The following is a 24,249-nucleotide window of genomic DNA, read 5'->3' on the forward strand; positions in this document are numbered from 1 at the left end:
CCCGCGGGCATCCGGGGCGCGGAGCAGCCGCCGCCGAGCAGCGCCGAGCAGCGCCCACCGCCACCGCCACCGCCGGGCCGGCCCGCCCCGCCGGAAGGGGAGGGGCCACGGCGGGGCCGGGCCGGAAGGGGCGTGGCCAAGAGGGTGGGAGGGGGCGTGATCCAGGGGGCGGGGCGTAACTCAAGGGGCGGGGTGCAGCCTAGGGGGCGTGGCTGCCTCTCCGCCACTGGCCAATGAGGCGCAGCCACGCGACCGGAAGGGGCGGGGCGGGGCCGGCGCGCGGCGTCTCCTCAGTGGGGGTGAGGCGGCGGCGGCGGCAGCGACTTGGAGCTCCGCGCTCCGTTCCCGCCGGGCTGGGCCGGGCCATGTCGGCCAAGCAGGGCGGCCGGCAGCGCCGCCCCGGCAGCCACCCGCACTGTCTGGAGGCGCCGGCGCCCTTCGGGGCCGGCCTGGCGGGCGGCGAGGCCGAGGCGCTGCTGCCGCCGCCCGAGCTGGGCCCGCCGGTAGCAGCGGCGCCGCGGGGGTGCCGCGCGGAGCTGGGCAGCGTGCTGCTGCTGCTGGCGCTGTACGTGCTGCAGGGCGTGCCGCTGGGGCTGGCGGGCAGCGTGCCGCTCATCCTGCAGAGCCGCAGCGCCAGCTACACGGAGCAGGCCTTCTTCAGCCTCGTCTTCTGGCCCTTCAGCCTCAAGCTGCTGTGGGCGCCGCTGGTGGACGCCGTGTACGTGCGGCGCTTCGGCCGCCGCAAGTCGTGGCTGGTGCCCACGCAGTACGTGCTGGGGCTCTTCATGATCTGCCTGTCCCGCCGCGTGGACGCGCTGCTGGGCGACGGCCAGGGCCGCGGCCCCGACGTGGTGGCGCTCACCGCCACCTTCTTCCTCTTCGAGTTCCTGGCGGCCACGCAGGACATCGCGGTGGACGGCTGGGCGCTCACCATGCTGTCCCGGGAGAACGTGGGCTACGCCTCCACCTGCAACTCGGTGGGCCAGACGGCCGGCTACTTCCTGGGCAACGTCCTCTTCCTCGCCCTCGAGTCGCCCTCCTTCTGCAACAAGTACCTGCGCTTCCAGCCCCAGCCCCGGGGCATCGTCACCCTCTCAGGTAGCGCCTGGGTGCCCATGTGTGGAGGTGCGGGGCTGGGGGTGCTCGCTGCCTCGGCCTGCGGCTCTGGCCTCCTGAGCTGTGAGGGGGCTGCCGAGGTCTGCTCCAAGTGCGCTGGGCTCCCCTGGCCTGAAGCATGAGGGAAATGTGCCTGGTCATTGACTTGGCTGACCTAAGCACTTTGGAGAGACTCGATTTTTTTAAATGCTTCCTAGTGTAACGAACGCAGAGTAGATTGCTCTTTGAAAAAATGCAAGCACTGTGCCTTTTTTAAGGAGGCCACTTGAGAATATTTTCTGCTGGGAGAAAGAGAAGAGGAAACAAACTCTTTAACCCTTCCCCAATGATATTGCTCAAGAAATGACAAGCGTTCAGGCTTGGCCACGTTGCCAGCCTCCAAAGGAAGGTCTTAAGTAAATTAAGGGTTATCTTTCTTCAGTGAATTAAATGAATGTGGTAGCCCATCCTTCTCTAGCTGTTAGTCTAGGAGTGCTTTCTAATTTCTTCCTCAGGAAGTCTGGGTGGTGGTGGTGTTAGGTGTGTTGCCAGATCTGTGAGAAGGCCGTGTGTCTGCTGGGAGGTGAGGTGAGGCAGCTCGGCTCGGGGAGGACATGCCAAGCCTGCATCATTTCTGGGGGCAGCGTCAGAGTGACCAGGCCAGTACTGAAAGTTCTCCTGGGTTTAGTTTCTCCCTCTCTGATGGCTCTGGGGCACCAGGTAAGAGAAGAGGCGTGCCAAAGCTGACGTGAAGTGTTGGGAAAAGACTAGCTCTTGCTTCCTGCCCCATGGGTAGCAAATTGATCTTACTGATCCATGAGGACATCTGCTGCTGAGGCTGCTGCACCCTGTGCAGCTGCTCCAATTGCTGACTGACCTTCCCATCTCCTTACTGCTGGTGAGCTTTTGTCTTGTCTGTGCCCCAGTAAGCACGGGGCACTCCTGGAAGTAACCCCGCTGGCATACTGCTTGCCTTTGCTTTCCCCTGCTGTGCAGCTCGGCAGTGCTGGTGTGTCTCTTCCCTCTTGCTGCAGCAGTAAGCTGACATCTTCTGCTGCTGATGCAACTTGGAAATCACTCGTGTGCTTAAAGAGGCTTCGCTTGCCTGCTGAGCTCCACTCGCCGGCTTTTTGGTGGTGCTGCTTTTTTCAGTATTGCTTTTATAAACTGATTTCTTGCTATTACAGGAATACTGCCTTAAAAAAAGGCCAAAAACAAAATACTTACACAACCCGCTTAACTTGTGCGGGGCGTTAACCTGGGTGGAGTAAGGAAAGCAAATAGCTCTGACGCTACAGTTGCAGGATGTTTTTTAGGTAACTGAACTGCCTTCAAGAAACTTCTTTTCCCTTGTCCGTGTGGCGGTGTGCCAGCGCTCCCGTGTCCTCGCCTGTCCTGATGCAGCTGCAGCAGCGGCGCTGTGCTGGTGGCAGTGGCTCTCTCCTCGTCACACCAGGAGAGCTGCTTCGGGCAGCCAAAGCCGCAGCAAATGTTGCCATGCTGAAGGGTGGCTTTGTGCCCGATCAGCTCTCTGGAGGCTTCTGTTGTGAGCTGACTGCTCAGGGAAAGAAACGTCCATGCCTCGTGATCCCGAGGCAGCTTCAGGTAGCTGGGAAGCAGCAGCCTTCGTTGCTCCCGCTACCTGCGGGAAGCAGTGTGTGCAGGTGTCATGCTGCTCGTCAGAACAAACACTGCCTTAGATTGTTCTCCAGGCTGAAGTTCTAGGGGAGGAAATAAAACCTCATTTCAGTGGGCTTATTGTTTGTGCCAGCATGTATGTGAGCTTTGCACTTTGCTGTTCAAAGGACGTTCTTTTTCTCTTTAAAAGCTGACTGGCCGCGTCTTTGGGTTCCTGTCCAGCTTTTCGTGGAGTCACATCAACACCTGTTGCCTTTTGCAGCTACCGCAGCCACTGCTGTATCGCATCTGGCGGGGCCGACCCGATCAGGATCATGTTTGTGTGATGATGCTCAAAGCTATTTCCCCTCCATCTCGTGCTGCGGGTGTCCCACTGCCGTGGGGGGCCCGGCGCTGTTGTCACGGTACCGCTCCTGCCTGCCTTGTGTAGGCAGCAGCTCAGCGTGGCTCTGAACACTGCTGTCCTACTCAGAGGATGCGCTCAGGGTTTCTTTTTTTAAAGAGGAGAGAGCAATCTGGCAGTGTTGGCTATGAGGTCTTCTCTCCTTTACTTCTGAAAAGGGAAGAATAAGTGACACAAAGCAGCGGAAAAGAATCTGAAATGCCACTTTTATGGTACACTGGAAACGGTAGGGTGTAGCTAAAGGAGCCGTCCAGGCTTTCGTCCGTGCTTGTGGTGCTCTCTTCCTGCAAATCCAAAGCAGCTAATGATTGACTAAAACTTTGCCCTGTCTTTGCCCTTTCACCAGCCCTTGCTGCTTGCTTTGTTATCTTGAGGCTCCTGGGGTTGCTTCTGATCAGAATGATAAAAGGGGACTTGTGTCACGCCCCCCGCACGTTACCCAATTCCTTCTTGCCTGTTTTGGAGGCCAGTCTTAGGCTAGCGTGCTCCAAGTCCTTGCCATAAAACGTGAGTGTGCTTTACTGCTGCCCTCGAGTCTGCTGTTCAGCAAATACTGTCTGCTGAAGGTCGAGCACTGAGGAGGTGGCAAATATGTCGTCCTCTTAACAGATCTACCTGAGTGACGCTTTAGTGACTTTACAGGAACCTTCACTGGGATGTCTTTGCACTCGGGTGTTGATCTTGGTTTCCTTTGGACGGCAGATACCTTGAGCCGAGGGTTGGGGCGCAGAGTGGTTACGGACGGCACGATGAATCACCTGGAGAGCAGTGAATGACTTCTTCCTCCAGAGATTTTCCCATCCTGTCTTGTAACTCCTCAATTTTTTGAATTTTTTGATTTTTTTCCCTCCTTTATTCACTGTCAGTGGCTTTATGTGCAGCTCCTCAGGAAGTCCATTTTGGTTTCTGTTCTCCAGCATGCTCACTGCTGCTACACAGACCTGGAGGGAAGTGGCCCAGATTGCTGCTTTCTAAACCTCGAGCAAACGAGGTCATAGACTGAGGGGCCGGCAGGAGCCCTGCCTGTTGCTGTACGTAGCTGTCTGCTCCTGCTTTGGTTTTGTTGCTTGTTTTCAGGTGGGTCAATGAGTATGGGTTTTATTCAACTTTTTTTTTATTAGGTTCTCCTTTTTGTCATAGCAGAATAAGCGCAGTTCAGTGAACTGTTCGTGAAATGCTTGTGGTGGACGCTAGAATATTTTTTTTATTCCAGATTTCCTGTTTTTCTGGGGAGCTGTCTTCTTGATTACCACCACGCTTGTTGCCCTTCTGAAAAAGGAAAACAAAGAATTAACACCAACAAAGGAAGAGACAAAAGGCATCACCGATACATACAAGCTGCTCTTCTCAATAATCAAGATGCCAGCAGTTCTCACGTTCTGTCTCCTGATTCTCACAGCGAAAGTAAGCGAACGCTAACAGGAATTGTCTGCTGCTGGTGGTGTAAGAGTCTGAAAGGCTGCGGAGTCCCCGTGATCCAGCTTATTGCTCACTTTAGCCAGTGGCTGCCATCAGTTCCAAACTTTCACGTGAAATTTGGAAACACGATGGCTTGTACCATTGAGCTAAGTAGCTCTGTACAACAGAAAGCGTTAGTTTGAGCGCTTAAGTGCATACACGAGCATTAAAGAGAAGTTTGCTTGCAGTCTAACATGAATTTATTTTTAAATGCGCATTCTTACAGTTAGGCACTTTGTGTAGGCTGCGGTTAAAAGCACAGAAAACGTTTCCTTTCACTTAAATCACATTCCCAGAACCTGCAGCTCTGTGCAAGCTAGGTTTTCACGACGTTCTGTTGGCAGTCGTGGATACCAACAGGCCTTTAAGGTACGGGTGTGAATGCTGTTGCTGTGTTAATCGCTCTTGGTATAGTCCTGGCACTGATGACAAGAATAGTGTGCAAGTGTAGAATCTTTCAGCACTGGTTTAGGAAATCAGAAACAACAGGGAATTGTGCTCTATCGCTTTTCTCGGTGTACTTAATGCCAAGTACACTGAATTTCTAGCCACGCTGTCACTGCTTTCCCCCAGTTTATTTTATCTTCTATTGCAGGTTGGATTTTCAGCAGCAGATGCTGTAACGGGACTCAAATTGGTGGAAGAAGGAGTACCTAAAGAGCACTTGGCTCTGCTGGCCGTTCCAATGGTTCCTGTACAGATCATACTGCCTCTCATTATCAGCAAATACACAGCAGGCCCCCAGCCGCTGAACACCTTCTACAAAGCTATGCCTTTTAGGTAAAAACAAACAGAAAAGGGTTTTGTTGAAACGTAGCAATTTGTGTACTCAGATCAATTAGAAGAATTCTTGTGTAAGTTCCAGACAGAAGAAAGAGCATGTCAGAATTTCCATAGTAAGTTGAACTCTGAATCTTGTGCCTTGGAGTTGATTCACGTGCTGACACACATAAAAGCACAACGTGCAGTGGTTTTGAGATGTGAGTGCAGGAGCGTAGAGCAGTACTTTCCTGCTCTTATTCAGTGTCAATAGTTCCTTGTTCCTGAATCGTTCTGAGTAGATTTGGGACTGTATCTCTAAAAATACACGTACTGCCTAACGGGAGAGCGGCAGACTGCATCGACAGATCATTTGGAACATCTACCAGATGCATGCTTTGCTGAGATCAGTGAGAAAAAGGTGAATTAGGCTGATACAGGTGAGGAGACTTTCGTTTGTAAGTGGTTTATGTAGGAGTTTGCCCGTGGAATTCTGTGGGAATGTAAAGCCAATGAATCCAACAAATTACTCAGTGCCATTATTCAGTAGATCAGTTCTCTGTCTGTAACATTATTTAATTGTGCTCTTATGGAATAATGTATGTCTTCATTTAAAAAAAAAAAGGCCAGGTAACTTTTTCTCCATCTGAATTTGTTCGAATGCCTTGGGTGTTGCTTTCCACAACAAAAACTTGTGTGAGGGACAGGGGAAGAAGCTGGTATAGGAGATCTGGCAGTGCTATGTTGATAGGGAAGGAAGAATTGTCTAGGTATGAAATGTTTACAGTTTCAGTGCCTGTCAAATATTAAATACCTAATTCTATACGAGATACAATTTGTTTATATTTAGTTAAAGTTATTTTAATATATTTTGTATGTACAAATGTGTGATAGTCACTTTGTATTAGGGTACAGGAACACCTGGACAAAATTACTTGAGTTACAAATTCTCTCTTTATTCCTGCAGGTTACTGTTTGGACTGGAATTTGCTTTTTTGGTATGGTGGACTCCTAAAGTCAAACATGAAGGAGGATTTCCTGTCTACTACTATGTCGTAGTATTGTTGAGTTACGCTTTACATCAGGTAACGTACGCTGTGTGGGAAGCAAAGGGCAACGGGAGGCTGTTTCACATCAACTGGAGGGCTGTAAATGCCACTAACTGCTGCTGTTCCTACCTACCCTGGACTTCCGTTAACCTGTGGGGTTTTCTCATCCCCTCTAGATCACGCTGTATAGCATGTACGTTGCAATAATGGCTTTCAACGCCAAGGTGAGCGATCCGCTGATCGGAGGGACCTACATGACGCTCCTAAATACAGTGTCGAACCTGGGAGGGAACTGGCCATCCACCGTTGCGCTCTGGCTCGTTGATCCGCTCACGGTGAAAGAGTGCGTGGGGGCCCAGGACCAGGCCTGCGGAACCCCAGCTGCTGCAGAGGTAAGTCTGGAGGCTGTGAGGGTCTCTGTTCAGTTATGTCCAGGTGAAATGCCTTCTCTTAGTATTTTTCTGCCTTTGAAAACCTTCACGGAGCACAGTTTACACTTTAAAAAATCCCATTATTTTTTTTTCCTAACTGATAAAATTCAGCCTTTACCTGTGCGCTTTTGATAGCTAACATCTTTACCAAAGATGAGCAGTTGCAGAGTAGTTGTCCCTTCCTGTTCTGACTGGGATGGAAAGCTGGTGGCAGCAGCACTAGGTTGGTGCACACCCTCTGCAGTACAGGGAGGTGCTGGTTGCATTCCTCAGTAAACCGTGCTCAGCGTGCAGCCGAGCGATGAGGCGCTGTGCTCTCGGCAGGCTGTCTGTCCCCAGGTCCCTGCAGTTTTGTGGTAGTTCTTTGTTCTGTCTTTCTGGTGGCTTCCTGTCTTGATGCCTTGATTCCTTCTACCGTGACGTTACTTTGCTGTCTTTGATCTTTGCTTTCCATTTGAAATTGAGCGGTGCGACTGGCAGCCTTCCCGGTTCTGGGGAGCCCTGTGGAAGAGAACAGAGAACATATTGTGCTACTGCACTCAGATCAAACAGCAGCAAATCTGCCTGGAAAGCAGTGTTTCAAATTCACCTCCGCATGAGCAAATGAGAAATTGCAATGCAAAGGTTTGGAAGGGTGGAAATGTTTGGGGGCTTTTTGTTCTGTGGTATTGTTTTCCCTTACTCGTGATAGAGATTTCACTCCTGAATGCCTTTGTGTGTTTATGGAACTCTTTGGGATGCGGAGGTCCCCTGAATGCACTGTTCCAGAAGTCAGACTTGACTTGTTTGAACTGGAGTTGCAGTTTTGACTGGAGGCTTCCTCTTAACATGTGCTGCTGCAGCATGGGTCTCAGCTTAGCCCTAGGTAGGCTCCCTGTGCCTTGGCCTCTGTGGGACTTAAGTCCTTCCTCCTTCACCTCGCTCCTCTGATCTTTTCCACGTCTTCCCTGTTGGAAATGTTCCACAACCGCTCCCTTCTGACTCCTGATCTGATTTTGACATGTCTCAGGATAATGCAAATGCGGGCAGAACCTCGATTCAGAGGACTGCTTTGTTTTGGGATTATGGCGGTATTGAAAGTTAAACAATAAAAACCCATCACGTGCCATACGCCTGCCCCTCACATGCTTGAGTTTGCCTTTCAGTTCTGTTGTTAAACCACAACACTGTGTTTCCCAGGAAATACTTAATGCCTCAACCTCTGCTTCTGTGCTGCAGCTCTGCACGAAAGCCGGCGGTTCCTGCGTTACTACCTTGGATGGCTACTACGTGGAATCTGTCATCTGTGTCATTCTGGGGTTTGCCTGGTGGTTCCTATTCGGGCCCAAACTAAAAAAGCTGCAGGATGAAGGGCAGTCTTCGTGGAAGTGCAAGAGGACCAATTGATGCGATGGGAATGTTGGACGGACTAGCCAGGTTGTTTTAGTTTTATTACAGAGACACATCCCATAACCAATGAACAGGAGTATAGGTATTGCAAATGCCAAGCTGCTGAAAAAAAGGTGGCTGAGACAGTGGTATGTGCAAATGTGATACCACTTGCCTGCCCAAAATGAGAACACAAGTTGAGAAAGTAATGAGAAACGGCCCCTGTGTACGACGTGTCCCCATGCTCTAGCTTCAGAGCCATGGCTTCTGATACAACCAACAGCCAAACTTTCCATCCAGTAACTATGGAGAAGCTGCTGGTGCCACGGTTACCGAAACAGCAGCATTGTCAGCGGAGTTCCAACTCTTCATTTCTGAATGGGCAGCTTCGGTGCGGGCAGCTGACCTGGGGAAGGATGTGGAAGGCGTTTTGACTCGTAGGTGAAGCACATTGTACTGCGGAATTCATCGTGGGAAGATAAATGTAAAATGTCCGTGGGCTTTGTTTCTTCTCACTTCCCGGACTGTACCCGCATTTCAAAGGATGAAATAATGTTTCAGAGATTCTTTTAAATGTATTTTCAAGCTTTTATAAGCTTTAAAGATTTATAAGAGAATATTTTTATAAACAAAGTTAGATTTAATTTATTTCCTCTGTTTCAAAGCATTTTGATTTACATTCAGGATTCTTTCTTGAAAAATTGATGTAAAGGAGGACTGAAGAGTAACGCACAATACTCTGAGCATTGAGTCCTGAAGGTGTTATCGGCGTAGTGCAGCAGCTAGCGCACAAAACACAGGCTTTGAAAGGAGAAGGCAAGCGGTCCTTCTGGAGGCAGTTGTCGTGATGGAATGAAGTGGTAATGCTGGTTCCTCTGTCACTAAAATTTGAACAGATTAAAGATCAGTGTGAGGAAAAAATGCCTCTCTTTCCAGCCAGGGGCAAGAAAAGATCAGTGCCTTTGTAATGACTTGGTGACGACAAACTTGCCAAATTCCCAGTGAGTTGATGTACAACTTGCTGCTGCGTAGTGCAAACGAGTTACATCCTGTGGTAGAGCTGCTATAGAAATTTATTACTGATCCTTTGTAGTGGAAATTCCCTGTTGCATTTATCAAGAATGACTTCTTCCCGGAGTGCCTTAGTGATGTACAGCAAGTACACTGTACGCCTAGAGAAGGGCACTTGTGTATTGGTGGATGTATATCGTACATCATTATTAAAAACATATAAAAACACCTTTGAAAGGTATGTGATTTTCTTTTCAGTTCTCTATTTCTTGCCTTGTCAATACTGGAGGCGTTGCACCATGAGACAGGCTGTGGGTCTTTGGTCCTGTGTGCTTCAGCAAAAAGTAAACCACAAAATCACCCCAACTTCTGGGGATGATTGCTGGCATGCACAATGCGTCTGGGTGACCTTCCGAGTAAAAAGGTGCGGGAGGAGGACAGTGACCAAGTGCTTCCTTGGGTACTGGACCCTGTTCTGGCTCTTCTTTCCCTCCTCCAAGCGGCAGCCTTGAGCTGTTGGTAGGAAGCCAAGCCCTGAGCTGCAGGACGCAGCTGACTTCCCCTGGCTGCGATCTGTGGTCCAGCAGCAGCACGCTCAGGGTGTTTCAAGGACAGCAGGGTCAACCGATCCAGCTGAATAAAAGCACGGTTCTTACTCCCCAGGCTGAGTCTTGCAGTTGCATCTCTGCACAAGAGGAATCTAAGGATATATCTGGGACTTGTAGGCAGGAGTGGGTGTATTTTTCAGTCCTAGCCAGGTCATTGCTACCGCCTTCAGTATGCGTGAGGCACTTCGGGTCTGTGTCGGTGCTGTAACCATGGACCACTTATTTCCATAGCAGCTTGTCCCTACCTAGAGTGTTTCTTCAACCTCTCTGGCTTTGAGGGAGATTTTCTAGGCTGTGGAATATAGGAAATTAAATTCATAAATGTTTTACTGTTGGCTTTTGCTCTGCAATTTTGTTTCAGGATGTCTGAAGGTGCCAGTGTATCCAGTTATAATAAAAATGCCTTGGGAATTGCTGAACTGATACACGAGCTGATCTCAACAGCAACATTAAACTCCCAATCCATTGTTACATGAAATGCAGCATAAGTAACACTCTTCCTCTTTCACACTGGAGAAGGAACCAAGGGACAGGGTATTTTTTTAATCTCTCAGTGCTGTTTTGTAACACAAGCCACAAATGTTACAACCATGCTGGTTCTTCAGCAGATTGCTGAAAGGAGCCAGTAATCTTTCAGGTTTACTACCGCTTTTTCTTCTGCCCCTATTCTTTTTATGATTAGAATTATTGCAGTCCGTAACATTAAAAATAAAAAATCTCCTGCTTGAGCGTCTGTTTTTGAAATGGGAACTGGAGAAAATGACCAAGCTCTGCTCTAGTCTCTTGAGTTGCTGCAGGGACTGAGTGGGCTGGGCGGGGAGTCAGAGGTGACTTCTTCCTAGCAAAAGTCAACTGTTTTTTTTTTGTAGGTAAACGGTTTGTCCTGGTTTAGATTCCTGAGCAGGATCACTGTGAAGTGAGCCAGGTCCTGGGGGAGAGGGGTGCAGCAGAGCGTGAGGAGAGGCAGAGAACAGCTCGCCCTTGCGGTGCCGTTGGACACAGCTGTGATGTGCTGGGTTTGCCCTGCAGGAAAGTCATCCTCCCCTGCTCCTGTGATTTTAACTCGTTGTTCCCTGAGACTTGCCAAAGAAACAAGCACTTGCTCCAAAATTCGGTTCTGTGCTTGTAGTGCCCAGAGTGAGCAGGTCCAGGGCAAAGCATAAAGTTCTCCAGGCTGCACGAGCTGGGATCATGCTCCTGCTGCTGCTGCCTCCAGCCTGCATCCCCGTGAGGAAGCGGCTGAGGATTGCCCTGCGCCGAGGAGCTCGCCCTCCCGACACCTTGGGAACGTTGGTGCTGGCAGCACGATGCCCTCACCGCCACCTTCGGTTCATGGCAACAGCCCAACTGCACGCTTCTTCTTCGTTACGGACATTGAAAAACCCGCCAGTGACTGTCAGCAGTTCTTGGTTTTCCTATAAAACTTTGTTTATTGCCTTCCAGATGTTCTCGATGTAGTTGTGCTGATAAAGGCTACCGTGAACTGCTTGGAGATGATGCTCAGCTGATTTTTGATGTGGTGAAGTAGGGAAGAGAGGAGAGTTCTGTCACCAGGCTGCAGAGCGCAGCGGTGGAAGGCAGAGCCTCTCCCTGCAGCAGGGAACGGAGCAAGTTTCTGCAGGCAGCAGCGTCGTCCGGCTCTTCTGGCACCTCTCCAAGCGCTGTGAAGTTTGCATTTTACCTAATACACGCTCTTCAGCAAAGTCAGCAGCATGCTTCCAAATTATTGAGAGCTGTGTGCCTGTTTTTGCTGAAAACCAGATTTTGCTCTATTTCTGTGTTTATTACTAATCTAAGATGTTCATGCTTAGTAGATAAACCCAACCTAACGGCTTCACCACTTCCCTTGAGGAAAATGTTGGTGGTAATATTTCTTTGTTCGAGACACCTCGCAGCCAGCAGCTTAAGGATTGTTTTAATTGCAACATCAGATAAAAAGCTTTGATTCACGTAGGTTTCTGTCGGTGCCCTGGGTTGTGAATTCCTGATCTGTGGTTTTCCTGAAATCCTGAGCCGTGGCCGATAGTGACGGTATTTGACGTACCTCCTGCACACACGGAAACCTGGAACTGGGCTTTAATGGAAGTGAAGGGCTTGTGGAAACACAGCCTAGGTATGGCTTCATATCGCGCGTGATTATTTCCTTGCACTGTATTTTTTTGAAGACCTCGCAGGTCTTTGCCCGGCTGGGCGATCCGTCCAGCTGAGAGCAGCGGTTGGCTCAGCGGTCTGCTAAGGAATCGCGGGTGTTGGTTGGGTTGGAACGAAGGCAGGGAGACGGCAGCGATAAATGCGGGAACGTTCTCAGGGCCGGAGGGTGTGGATGATGAGCCCGAATTCACCCGAATTCACCCCAACGATCAGGGCTCGGCCCCTTAAAGCGGGAACCGAGCCAAGGCCTCGGCGTCCTCCCCAGCCGCCGCCAGGGGCTGCTCGCAGGCTCGCCCGGAGGCTGGGCCCCCGCCTCCGGATTCCCGCTGGGGAAGCCGCCCGGCTCGTCAGCGGCCCCCCGGGCCCCGCGGGTCCCCGCAGCCCCCTCCCGGTCCCCGCTGGTGCCCGGCGCAGCCCCGCGGTGCCGGCGGGCCCCGTGCGGGGGCGCTGCGGGCGCTGGGGCGGCCATGGCGGAGCGGCGGAGCGCGGCGGGGGAGGGCCTGGCCCGGCTCTCCGAGTGGGCGGACGGGCACCTCGGCCTCCTGCGGGTAACGGCGCCGGGGCAGGGACGGGGACGGGGTCCGGCCCCGGCACCCCGCTGATCATCGCTGTCCTCTTCCCGCAGAGCCTCAGCGCCGGGCTGGCGGCGGCCGGGCTGTTGGTGCTGGCCAGGAGCGTCCGACTGGTGAGTGGGGCCGGGCCGCAGGGCTCCCCGCAGGGCTCCCCGCGGCCGGGCCGGGCTCCCAGCAGCCCGGGGGTCCCTCCCGCAGTGCCCCTCTCCCGCCGGCCTGCGGCTGGCTGTAGCTGCCCCTCGCCGGCCTGTGAAGCCCCACCGACGAAGTCTCTTTCCTCGGTGCCGCATCCCCGGCTGCCGCTTCCTGCAGCCCGTGGCACAGAAGTACCAGTAGTTCAACCAAAACTGAAGCAGAGCTGGTTTCCCCGCATCCTTTCGCCCTGCTTCCCCGAGCAGAAGTGCTTTTCCCGTGTTTTTAAGCACAAACCCAAGCCCCTTCGCTGCTGGGATCGGTCGGCTCCCAGCGCGCAGTAACGCCCTGCTCTGTACGGAGCCAGCGCTGTGCCGCCTCCAGCTGCTCGGGGGTCAGGTCACTGCTGCCTTCCCTCCTCGCAGCCCGAACGCGGCCCGCTGTGAGAGAGCGTCTGCATGATGCTTTTATTTTAAAATCTCACCCAAAAGCCCAAACCGCACGGATTGCCTACACGGCACTCGTAGGCAAGCTGCTGGGTGCTTCAAACGGGTGTACGGACGCAGGTCAGTAGTCCACAGGAGGTTTCTCTCGGTGAGAACTCTAAAAGGCAGTGTCTTAAATGCCAGGTGTCGTGTCCCTGCTGCAGCTACGTTGTTCCTGCTCGGCTGCTGCTGGTGAGCCTTTGGTGCCGCTGCCCTTTGTTTTGCTGTGTGATCAAATAACTCCCTCCTTTGAGTCCTCCCTTATCAAGGCATGCAGTATCGAATTTAGTCACCTTGTGAACTTTTCAAAGGTGCACACCTGCTTTTGTCCCTCTCTTCTTTGCCTCCCTTATCAAAGTCTGTGTTGTTGCTCCTGTCTGCTCTGCTCTGACGTTGTTTTTGGTGTTTGTTCTTTGCCAGTGTCTTCAAACGCTCGCTTCTCGGCTGGCTTTCACCCCTCTCCTAGCACCGTTCAGGCCACTTTTAAAACACCCTTTTCATGGTGACTCAAGTTAACTTCAGTGCGTGTCAGTATAAAACATCAGTTTCCATTCCTGCTCTCAGCCAAGCTCTCACGCTCATCCCCAGTGTTGCAAGTCCTGTAAAACAGGGAGCACTCCTGAGCGCCTGGGAGGGCGGGCATGTAAGGGGGCCCACAGCTGGTTACTGCCTAAGCAAAGAAACTGGTTGTCCCTGCTGTGTAACAGTGCAGCTGTGTACAGTTGGATTTAACGTGATTGAAACTGCTCTCTCTCTGTATGCATTTTAAACCATGTCTCATTCGTCTTTCCACCAATAGACAACGAAGTTCACAAATGCTTTGGACATACCCGTGGAGTTTATTGAAAAGAACGTCAAGCTGCGGGGAAAAATCCATCACGTAACGGAGAAAGGTCTGGAAGTTGAACACGTTCCCATTAGCATCCCTATCGTTACGGCAATACAGAGAAAATGTAAGTAAAAGTCGATGAAAAACAAGGACAGGAACGAAATGCCGCTCACAGGATTGTCCACTGGACAAGCACAAATATTGTGATGCCAAAAGTATTCGCTTTTTTTTTTTTTAAAAAAAATATTTTAAATGATCCTCTTGGAAGTCGATGGGCAGAGATCAGTGGGACATCAGGTGCGCTGTCTTTGCACAGAGCAGGCAGGCAGGGGCAAGCTGAGAGGAAGGCTAAGGTTACACTTCTGGCGCTGCCTTCTGATCCTTCCACGCTTCACAGATGGGAAACAGGAATAAGACAGACTGAGAAGAGGGCTGCAGGAGGAGCTTGCCAGTGCAGCGTTTTATTATGGTGATGTGTTTCTGGCAGCAGAAACCCAAGCACACAGGCAGTTAATTTGTTTGCATCGCTGCTCTCATTACCGGCAAAAAAAAAAAAAAAAAAAAAAAAAAAAAAAAAAATTCTGTTGGAATTATGCTTTCATTCAGAGATGAAGATCAGACAGTTCCACATGCAGGGCGGTTTTGCCCTGGCTTCTCAGAAGCCGTGGGTCAGGTCTGTGAGCGCAGTCACGTGCTCGCTTCGCAGATACGTGGAGGCGCTAATTCTCCTTTCTGCCCTTCCAGATAAAATACTGGCGACTGATAACAAAAGTAGTTCTTTCTACTTGTATGCAAAGTAAAACAAAATAGCTTATGTCATTTGTGAAATCTTTAATTTTTATTTTGTTTTACTGAAGGGGGAATGAGATCAAATTCTTAGTTGCAAGTCAGTAGTGCTTTGGGGAACTAAAATGGATTTTTTTAAGTCCATGGGAATTAATTTGTTAACAACAGCTGAGGGTCTGTGCAAAGTATGAAAGTTCACTTGACTGCGGCATTCAGTAAAAAGAAGTTCTCTCTGTCTATATCCAGGGCAATCCAAAGGTCTTCTGCTGGTAAGACTTGCTGGAGTGGAGCTGGCTCCAAGTGGCATGGTCTGGTTACAGAAAGAGTTGAAGCCCTCACAAATGGTTTGGTTCCAGCTTCTTGGAAGGGAGGACTTGGCCCTCGAGTGCCGTGTTTTAGTAAATAAGGTAAAAATAGTAACAAAAAATGACTTTAACCTGCAGTTATAAGTTTGGCTGTGATTAAACAGCCAGCACATGAGAACGTTATTAGTAAATAGTAAATTATCTATATTAGTATATAGTAAATTATCTTTACAGGAATTTTAAATAAAGTTATATTACTAAGTCAGACTCCAAAACAAGCACTTCTGTAGGCTGATCAGTCTGATAGTGCTAGGCTATATGGAGTCGTTCCGATTAGCTTAATGTTTAATCCACCAAATGTTTTCTTATCGATTACTTGTGCTAGCACTCCGTTTTAAAGTCAGCCGTGTTTCTTTTAACTCTTTCTGCATGAGGGTAGATTCAGCCAGAAGCGAAGCTCAGCGGGAACGCACGCGGGCAGTTTTAAGGGGTAAGTGAATATCGTATTTGCTGTGCCTTTTTGTAGGGTCGCTTTCTCAGCGTCTGCTTAAATGAGGAGATCCTGAGCCACGGGCTCGGCAGAGCAGCACGGATCGAAGGACTGCATCACCATTCCCGCCTCTACTGGAAACTTCACAAAAGACTGCTTCGCGCGGAGTTAAAGGCCTTGAAGAAAAATAAAGGAATATGGCAAAAAGAAAGCTTCTCTGAAAGAGTTAGAGACCGTATAGGCAACAATAAATGTGTACAGGCGTTGAAACAGTTTGTGAACTGGTTAAGAAGCTATGTTTAAAGGCTGAATGGGAGACCATAAAGTGTAAGTTTGTGATAAAAAGTGCTGTACCTTGTGAGTTCCTTGTCTTGAACAGAAACCCTGTACAGTTACCCCATGCCATACTATACAAGCCACGTGGGGCTGAAGTTTAGTTGTATTATGCAGGGTGAAAATTGAGGCGTTCTTAAGCTAAAATGTTCTGCAGCAGTGTCCCAGATCAGCTGTGCCGTTTTCCACCTGCTAAATACCTGCAGATGCGTTAACTGAAGTGAGAACAGCCGGCAGCTGTGTTTAAGAGGTGCAAAGTACCCATGCAAAGTGCACCGCCTTAACTGCTCAGCTGGTACAGGCCATTACTGGGTAACTGGCCGTGGCTGGAAAACTCCATTTCGGAGCTTGAGAAAGCTTGTAGCACGCGTTTACCTGCTTGTTTGAATCCCTGTACTACGTCTGTGCGTAATTTGTGTGTGAAAAAATCGCTCATCTTGAATAACGGGTTGCGTTATTACCAGAATAGAAGGTAGTTTGTTGTGGTTGACCTTAAAAAGCTGATAGGGTCATAACTACCAACATTTAAAAATAAAAATAGAAAATTACTTGGTGTATTAAGGAATGGAAACTAGTATGCCAGGAATGCCAATTTGTAAAACACAAAATTAACATGAAAGAGTTTTGCAAGTTGTATCAGAGGAAAAACCGAATCTGTTTTCTTTTGATGGTTCTAAAAGTATCTAAAACCAGATGAAGATAAAACTTAAACAGGAAATTTCAAAAAGTGGACCACAGAGTGCTTTATTTTTGCAAGAGTTGTTATGTATATGTATATTTTTTGTAAATATTCTCAGAATAAAGATTGATTTGCTCATGTTCATTGTCATGTTTTATATACCAAACACTTGACTTTTAGTCTGCCCCACTTCTGATTATCTCAAGTGAAGTGCTTTGCAGATATTTTTTCTTTCCATGTATTTATTTGGCAAAGAACTGCCAGGGAGAGGAGTGCAGTATGAAAATCTCAATATCTGAGCATTGCTTGCCTCACATTAGATTATTTTTTTTCCCTTGCTGGCTTCATTCCAAAATTGTGAATCCTGAGATCCTAAAAAAATAATAATAAAAGTTTACATCTTTCAGGTAAGAATGATGTATGTCAGTGGTTTTTTTTTTATTATTACCTTTGTTCCTGTGTCCTCTTAAGGACCGAAAGGCTGTTTTCTCGCACTGTCTGGTGAGCAGCTAGCCTTGAGGTACCTGCAGGACAGATACCAGTGCTGGGAACCAACGTGGGATAGAGGAGCAGAGGGAGACCTTACCGGAGCTGGAAAGCAGCTATCTGTGCCTATTCCAGAAAACTCATAAAAAGAAGTATCTGATTTTGTGCATTACAGGTCTGGGTCAATCACTGCTGTGGTACTTGGACAGAGAAGTCATACAGCCATTGTCATAAACTACTTCTCGTGGTTAATTGTAGGTGTTTCAATTTATTAAGTGGAGTTTTTTCCAAACTAAGCATAACTACAGTTATATATGGCCTTTTGCTGTGATAATTAAATATAATTATATCTAAATATAATTCTATCCAGACTTCCCCTCTCCAAAACAAAACAAAAACCACCACAACTCTGATCAGGAAAAAAATAGCCGTGCTTTCCATCTGTGCAAGTCTTAAATGGCTGTAGATCTTGTCTCTGTGGGAGGCCTGTCTTGAAAAGCCACTAACGGGAGCAGAAACAAATAGCTAAGCAGAGCCACGTTGTGGAGCTGACTGGGAGGTCGGGAGGAGAAAGCACTCTTCTCCATGATATGCTCCTCGAGGAGCATTATCCATTTCCTTTAACCACAGCGACACACGTAAGAGTATTTCCATGCAGAGGCTGCAGTTCCTGCGTGATTGTAAGGACAAGAATTAAACTACTTAGCTTGTTGTCCTCCCTGCAACTCTTGACTACACCGCAAACAAGCCAACTTCTTACACAGATTGCAGAGAGTGAAAGGAGATGCCTCCAGATGGCCAATAAGGGAAATATCTTCAGAGTTGCAGGGGTTTTTTATTGCCGGTGTGGTATTTAAGGCAAATGGCTGTGACAAACATTACCAGCCTTTCCCAGAGCCTCCCTGAAAGCGGTGGGCGCAGCCCTGCCCGCGGCCGTTCCTGACAGAACAAAGGCGTGGAGCAGGCCCTGCTGCAGCGTGGCGATGAGCCTCTGGCCAGAGACTTCCCCTGTGGCCGCTCCTGGACAGAAGAAAGAGACAAAAGTCACCGTCCTTAGGTAAATCTCTTGTTCGTTGCAACCTCTCCCCGCTCCTTCCCGCTCTGAACCATTAAATCTCAAGTTGGAAGGGGCCCACGGGGATCACGGAGCCCAGCTCCTGGCTGCACACCAGAGCACCCCAAACCCGAACCCTCTGTCCCAAACAAAGCCCCTCGAGCTCCGGCAGGCCCGGTGCCAGCTGGCTCCTCACAAAACACGTCTCGGTCTCACACACCGACCCCCGCGGCACACGAAGGGCCTGCCCCGAGGCAGGGGCTCGGGCGCTGCCTCCCTCCCGTCAGCCTTCCCCGTCAGGAGGACCCGAGGCTTTCGGGCGGGCACTCCTCCCCCGGCTCGGTGCCGCCGGCTCCCGCAGGTGAACGGCCGCTGAACTTCGTGAGGGGTTTTTAAAGGCTGCAAAGCAACGGGCCGGGCCGGCTGCTCTCCTCAGGGGGCGCGCGGGGGAAGAGCCGCGACCGGGGGCCCCGCGGCAGGTGCGGCGGGCCCGGGGCGCTCCGTGAGGAGAAGCGGGGGCCCCTCGGGGGGGGAGCGCGGCCCGGCGGGGCAGGTTGAACGGGCGCGGGGCCGCCGCAACACCGGGGCTGGATCCGGGGCGGCGGGGCGGCAGCTCGCTAGGCTCGGCTCCGCTCCGGGCCGCCGGCGGCTCCGGGTTTCCCCTGAGCTCCCGGCCGGCGGCGGGCGGGGCCGGGCGGCGGCGCCGGGCGTTTGAACGGGAGCGGAGCGCAGCGGGGCGAGGCGGCGCCGGGGTGAGCGAGGGGCGCCGGGGTGGGCTCGGGGGGGTCGGTGCCGGGGGTGCCGGGCTGCCCCCGGGGGTCGCCGCCGAAGCGGCAGCGGCTGGGAAGCGGCGCGGCGGTGCCCGCACCCCGGGGCCGGCCGCGGCTCTTTGTCTGCCGGCCCCCGGTGGCGGGGGCCCGGCCGCTCGCCGCCGCCGCCCCCCTCCCGGTTCGCCCGTGTGGGCGCTCCTGGCCGCGCCGTGCGCTGCCCGGGGCCGCGGCACCGCCCCCCGACAAGTTCCCCAGGACCCCCTTTTGTTCCCTAAAAACCGGTTTTTGCTTTTTTTAAGGCTTCCTAAAAACGTGAAGTTCTGTCAGAGGGAGGCGGGCGGTTTGTGACAGGGCCCGGGGGGTGCCCAGGTCCCCTCAGCCCCCTCACGGGCTGGCCCGAGATGGCTTCATCAAAGCCACCGGAGTCTGTACGGGAGAGTAACATCTTCACCCCTAAAAGCAAAGCAGAGGGGCTCGCTGTTAAGGGGGCCGAGCTGTGCCCGGGTCGGGCTGGTGCCTCAGGAAGCACCCGGCACCCACGGCCCTGAGGTGACGCACAGGGTGGCCGCCGGCCCTGGGACAGCCTTTACACGAAGCTGCGTTTCTGCTGGCGCTACAGAGTAATCTCCCTATTAAATAAGGCTTTCCTTTAATCCCTTAAGGAAATCTGAAATGCCCCTCAAGACCCAGTTCGGTTCAAACTGAGGTGGCAAAGCCAGGAACGCAGCTGCACAGTAGATTTTTATTTATTTAAAGATTATTTTACTTCTATCACATTTAAGAAAGTCTGGGAGTTAAGGGGACAAAAAGCACTCCAGGTCCTGAAAGCAGCAGCCTGCTCGCAGGTCTGCGTTACCTCAGAGGACAGTTTGCCCCAAGCTGTGCCTTCAGCGGAGGGAAGGCTGCCGTGCGCCGTCGCCTTGTAGGGTTTTACAGAAACTTTATTAGCTAAAAAGCCGGGTTAAACCACAACGATTTCAAACCCGCTTGAGTGGTGGAGGTGCTTTAGAAGTAGTCGTGGTGTTTTCCCCTGGTGTGGTAGGATGCGTTCTGAGCAGTTGTGAGCAGCGCGCTGCGAGCCCCAGAGCTGCCCGCCAGCAGAGCACGGTTCCCCGGGCAGAGGAGCGGGGCCGAGCAGCGGAGATGGATTGCCTTGTGCCCCTGGGTCAGGGCTGCGCTGAGGATAAATCTGTCTGGGCTTCCACGTCCGCAAGCCGGAGGTGCTTCTGCCGGCGTGGGGCTGAGGCTGGCCAGGAGCGGTGCAGGCTGCCCAAACTGCTAGGGGGTGTTTGCCTTTGTGCCTGTTCTTTCGTGTTTGTTTGCTTTAGAAAGCTGGGATTGCTTTCTTAACAACGGCGGTTTTCTTGCTCCAGTCTCCATGGACGCTGAGGGCATCACCGTTACTCCAGAGGTCTGAGCTTGCCCCTGCTCTCCATTGCAGGAGCTCTGCCTAGGTGTGCCTGGGTGGCTGGGAGTGGTGTGCGTGCGCCTGGAGGTGGAAAGGTGCGCTGGGGGGTTCTGAAGGCAGTGGGAAATATCTGTGCTGTGGATCGCCACTTTCTAAGGCTCCGATGAGAGCAGGGGAAGCGCGGAGGAGTGGAAGAGAGGTGGGCAGAGCTGCTGAGAGCATTTTGGCAGCAGGCACCTGTTGCAGTGCTAGAAAAAGCCGAGTACTCAGTGCTGGGGATGCGACGTGTGCTCTTCTGGGGCCTCAAGTCCACAGGTGAGCATTACAGAACCGCTTTAATTGCGTTTGGCCGCGTGTATTAGAGAGGTGTAACGTTCCTGGCAAGAGCTGTCCATGTGAGCCTCTCCAGCCTGAAATAACTCGGGGCCGCTTGCAAGAAGTTTCAAGTGGAGGCAAGCTGTGGTGTGAAGTGGCCCGTGCAGCGCTACAGACTCAAGATATTGGAACTGACACAGAGTTCACGTACCCGTGCACACCGAGTGTGGCCAAGCGTGTCCCTGAGTGGGAGCGGAGGAAGTGCTGGCTTCCAGCTGCTCAGGCTTAAAACGGGTGCTGCTGAGCCTCGGCTGGACTCCTGGGCTTAGTTCGAGTTGTGGCTGATTGACCGACTGGTTGGCAGCAAACCTGGCAGCGTCCCTGCAGGAAGCAATGAAAGATTATTGACAACTATCAACTGCTTCAATCGATGACACGTGCAGGGTGCCTTGTGGGGGCAGCAGTCCCCAGCCCTGCTCCGTGGGGGGACTGCGCCTCAATCCGCAAGTAGCCTGATAGCGTATGAGATGCAGATCACCTGTGTACATGGCTGGCTGTGCTGGCACAAGCCCTTTCCAGGCGTCTTATTTTTATCTTCATGTTTTATCAGAGTTTGAGTTATTCCGTGCCATAGCACAGCAGTAGCCAGGCTTTCACTGGCTGTAGTAATAGCTGTGCGCTCGGTGATAGCAGAAGCGGCTACTGACGTGGCAGCACGTTTCAGATAATGGGATCTCATTATATCAGCAACGTGTCCGAAAACGACTTGTCTAAATGATCCTCACTTACTCCAGGTGAGGGACGCGTACCCTCAGGCGTGACCTGGTGTGCTGCGTGCCTCCTGGGTTTTACAGAGAATGTTTCAGCTGGTCTGTTGAGGAAGAAAGAGTTCTCCAAGGTGGAAAGGACCTACAGGAAAGAAAGTTCATCTTAATTTCTAGAAACAATTAATATTTTCCAAAATAATGCGAGGTAAGAACAAAGTAAGCTTGCGCTTCACGTTTGTTGTGACTTCAGGTCTTCAAAGCACCGTTCTGCTGCTGGGAAGAGAGATGAAGCTCTGTGTCGGGTATGTTCAGAAGCTCTTAGAGCTGTGCTATTAACAGCTGCTCAGTGAAGTTCTGGCTGTGCTGAATCTCTGTGCGAACGTTTGCTCCTTGCACTTGCCTCTCCTGTTGCACACCCCAGGCAGAGATGTGCATGGCGAAGCGATGCTAAGCAGAGCTCCAGCTAAAAGCAGAGCGAGATGTGTCTTGAGACCAGCAGTCTCCTCTGCTGGCCCTGTCAGCAGCTCACCCCAGGCAGGACCGTGAGTGGGAGTTCCAGGTCTTGGCCTCGCACAGTAGCTTAATTCACTGAAAGCCTTGGAAACTTATCTCCAGTGTGGAAAGTAGAGTTGGATTTTTTCCCTCGTGCTCACTTGAGCTGGCAAAGACAGCTGAGTGCTGGAAGCGTGGAAGGAAACCATCCATACACACTCGTATTTATTAGTTCCGTGCCCGGCAGAGGCAGCAGCACGCTGCTCTCCTGGAAAACATTCCTTAACCGGGAGAAAAACAAAGTGCACTCAGGCTTCTGGAGGAGCGGGGAGCAAATGCTAATTCCTTTTCAGGGTCTGTTGCCATGGGGAGTCAGTTCAAATCCTTTCTAATGCCTTCCTCAGCAGCGAGTTGTGCTGACACATGCTTTTCATGACTTCCCAGAAGGAGCGGAGAAGGGAAACAAAAGCCCCATCAGAATGAGCAGCTGCAGGAGGATTCAGGTTAGCGGGGCAGCACAGGTAAGGCACTTGTCTGGGACTGGGCTCCACAGCCCGGCCTCCTGCCTCCTCTGGGTGGGCGATGCGGGATGGGAGCTCGTCTGGGGCAGGTGCTGAGGTCTGTGCGCTCCTCGGCGGTGGGCATCAGCCCTTCTGCGTGATCCCAGCTGGGTGCCCGAGGGGCTGGGCAGGACCTCCCGGAGCAGGGCCAGCAGGGCAGGCTGCCGCCACCTCTCTTTTCTTCTCAACACCCGTGGCACTGGCCCGGTGAGGCTGGGTACAGTTTCCTGAGTGCCCCAAGGGGCTTGCTCAAACAAGCACACTGACACCAGTCTGTCTCCGTCTCGTGAAGGATGTGTGGCTAGGATTAATGTTTACTGCCCTGATAGGGAAATTACCAAAATATCAGCTTAATACAAAAAAAAGCAACAAACAAAAACCCATGCCATCACCCCCCCCCTCCCCCCCCCAAAAAACAAACCAAAGCCACACCTCAACTTCATTTCTCTGAAAAGCGCAGATGTGCCATATCTGTGTCCTAAATCCAAACTCCTGTGACCTTTTCCCTTTGTGTAGACACCTCTGGCTCCTAGGAGTTTCTGATTGCTTCCTGCTAAGCCCACAGGACTTTTTCTTCCTTCTGTGTGGCTCGCACACAGCCACCGCCTTCAGAGCCATCGCTGCTGTGCCAGTGCAGCCGTCCTCGGGGCCTCGTGGCAAATTAGATCAGGGGCTGCTCTGGAAGGAAAATAAAGGATAAAAACCAGATAAAAACTTGTTATTCCTCCAGGAGCTGTTCTAGAGGAATAAAAAGAAGACAAGGATCAGGTACTAGATGGTTTTCCCTTCTATTACCAGCTGCTATCAGTAATCCTTTTCTGTGCTGGTGATATTCATGAATAAGGACTTGCTGTTGAAAAGGGGGTGTGATTTGGGGGATTTTTTTAAAGCGTTTTACTTATACTACAAGATACTTTACATTTTAGAAAGTATCTGTATATACTATGGATACTTATAAAAAAAAAAAAAAAGGCTTAGGAAGGTAGCTGAGGCCTCATGGGAGGTTTCAGACTGTGGTTTTGGCCGTGGGAGGTGCTGGTGTCCTGTTGGCAGGACCCATTCGTGCTATCAGATTGACTTAACGTTATCTGTTGAAGTGCTTCAGCAATGAGAAGGGGAGAGGGAGCTGAGAAAAGATGAGCTTAGCAATCTCTGCAGCCTGCGTGCTGCTCACTTAGCTTTAACTAACAATTCAGCTTTTGGAGCGCTCCCCAGAGAGCTGTGCACCGGGCTCAGACCAAGTTCCGAGTGCTCGACGGACGCGTGCTTAATTCCCTCTTCACATTCGGGGCCTGCAGAGTGTCCGGGTGAAACGTTGCAGCTGACTCTTTAGGTTGTGCTGCGGCTTTATGGAATAGTGGAGTGCTGATCACAACAGTCCGTGCTGCGAGCATGGTTCGCTCCCCCTCCATGTGCTGCGGTGGCATGGATTCCCTCGGACAAGCTTTGAGAGGGCAGGTGCAGAATGCTGAGCCCAGGGGCTGTCGGTTCTTGGTGGTGAGCCCCTGGTAACAAGAAGCACCTCGCACGACCCAGACAGAGCATGCGCATCCCCTGCTGAGTACAGAAGTACCGCGTACGTTTACCTCTGCAAACTTTGGAATCAATTTTATAAAACAACACAACAAAACATTCCATGTGAGGAGTTCCCCCACTGTCTTAGTAAGAAAATCATCTTGGTTCGTCTCACCAGTGTCTCCACATGGACGTGTGTATGCAGGTGCAAGGTATTTTTGGTATCCAACTGCTCTGAGCAAAATCAGTCCGCTTCCAGTGACAGCCGGTGGAGTGCCGTTCCGCGGAGCTCGTCCCCGC

The 24,249-nt window shown here is 51.4% G+C and overlaps 3 protein-coding genes and 1 long non-coding RNA gene across 6 annotated transcripts in view; 3 read left to right on the forward strand and 1 right to left on the reverse strand.

Annotated features, from left to right (window-relative positions):
- The first annotated feature begins 233 nt into the window (after positions 1 to 233).
- SLC33A1 (solute carrier family 33 member 1) lies at positions 234 to 9,441 on the forward strand. Its single transcript, XM_035334798.1, has 6 exons — positions 234 to 1,098; positions 4,350 to 4,540; positions 5,190 to 5,374; positions 6,321 to 6,438; positions 6,579 to 6,794; positions 8,052 to 9,441. The coding sequence occupies exons 1-6, from the start codon at positions 234 to 236 to the stop codon at positions 8,217 to 8,219; spliced, it is 1,743 nt and encodes a 580-aa protein (XP_035190689.1). The 3' UTR covers positions 8,220 to 9,441.
- A 636-nt stretch (positions 9,442 to 10,077) lies between these two features.
- LOC118171408 lies at positions 10,078 to 10,519 on the reverse strand. The gene is made up of 2 exons (XR_004753192.1): positions 10,398 to 10,519; positions 10,078 to 10,367 (listed from the first exon to the last, which is right to left on the reverse strand). It is a non-coding gene; the product is annotated as an uncharacterized LOC118171408 (long non-coding RNA).
- A 1,866-nt stretch (positions 10,520 to 12,385) lies between these two features.
- C9H3orf33 (chromosome 9 C3orf33 homolog) lies at positions 12,386 to 16,722 on the forward strand. The gene is made up of 5 exons (XM_035334510.1): positions 12,386 to 12,519; positions 12,597 to 12,656; positions 13,960 to 14,113; positions 15,022 to 15,182; positions 15,607 to 16,722. The coding sequence occupies exons 1-5, from the start codon at positions 12,439 to 12,441 to the stop codon at positions 15,871 to 15,873; spliced, it is 723 nt and encodes a 240-aa protein (XP_035190401.1). The 5' UTR covers positions 12,386 to 12,438; the 3' UTR covers positions 15,874 to 16,722.
- Positions 16,723 to 22,278: 5,556 nt separating this feature from the next.
- Positions 22,279 to 24,249, forward strand: part of PLCH1 (phospholipase C eta 1) — a 58,704-nt gene continuing 56,733 nt past the window's right edge. For 2 of the 3 annotated variants that reach the window (XM_035334507.1, XM_035334508.1), the window contains exon 1: positions 22,280 to 22,395. The gene's annotated coding sequence lies outside the window, so the exon portion shown is untranslated. Of the gene's footprint in view, positions 22,396 to 24,249 lie in introns of all 3 variants that reach the window. The other variant, XM_035334504.1, reaches the window with a different exon arrangement.

This window comes from Oxyura jamaicensis, chromosome 9 (genome assembly GCF_011077185.1).
Source record: "Oxyura jamaicensis isolate SHBP4307 breed ruddy duck chromosome 9, BPBGC_Ojam_1.0, whole genome shotgun sequence".
Taxonomy (NCBI): domain Eukaryota; kingdom Metazoa; phylum Chordata; class Aves; order Anseriformes; family Anatidae; genus Oxyura; species Oxyura jamaicensis.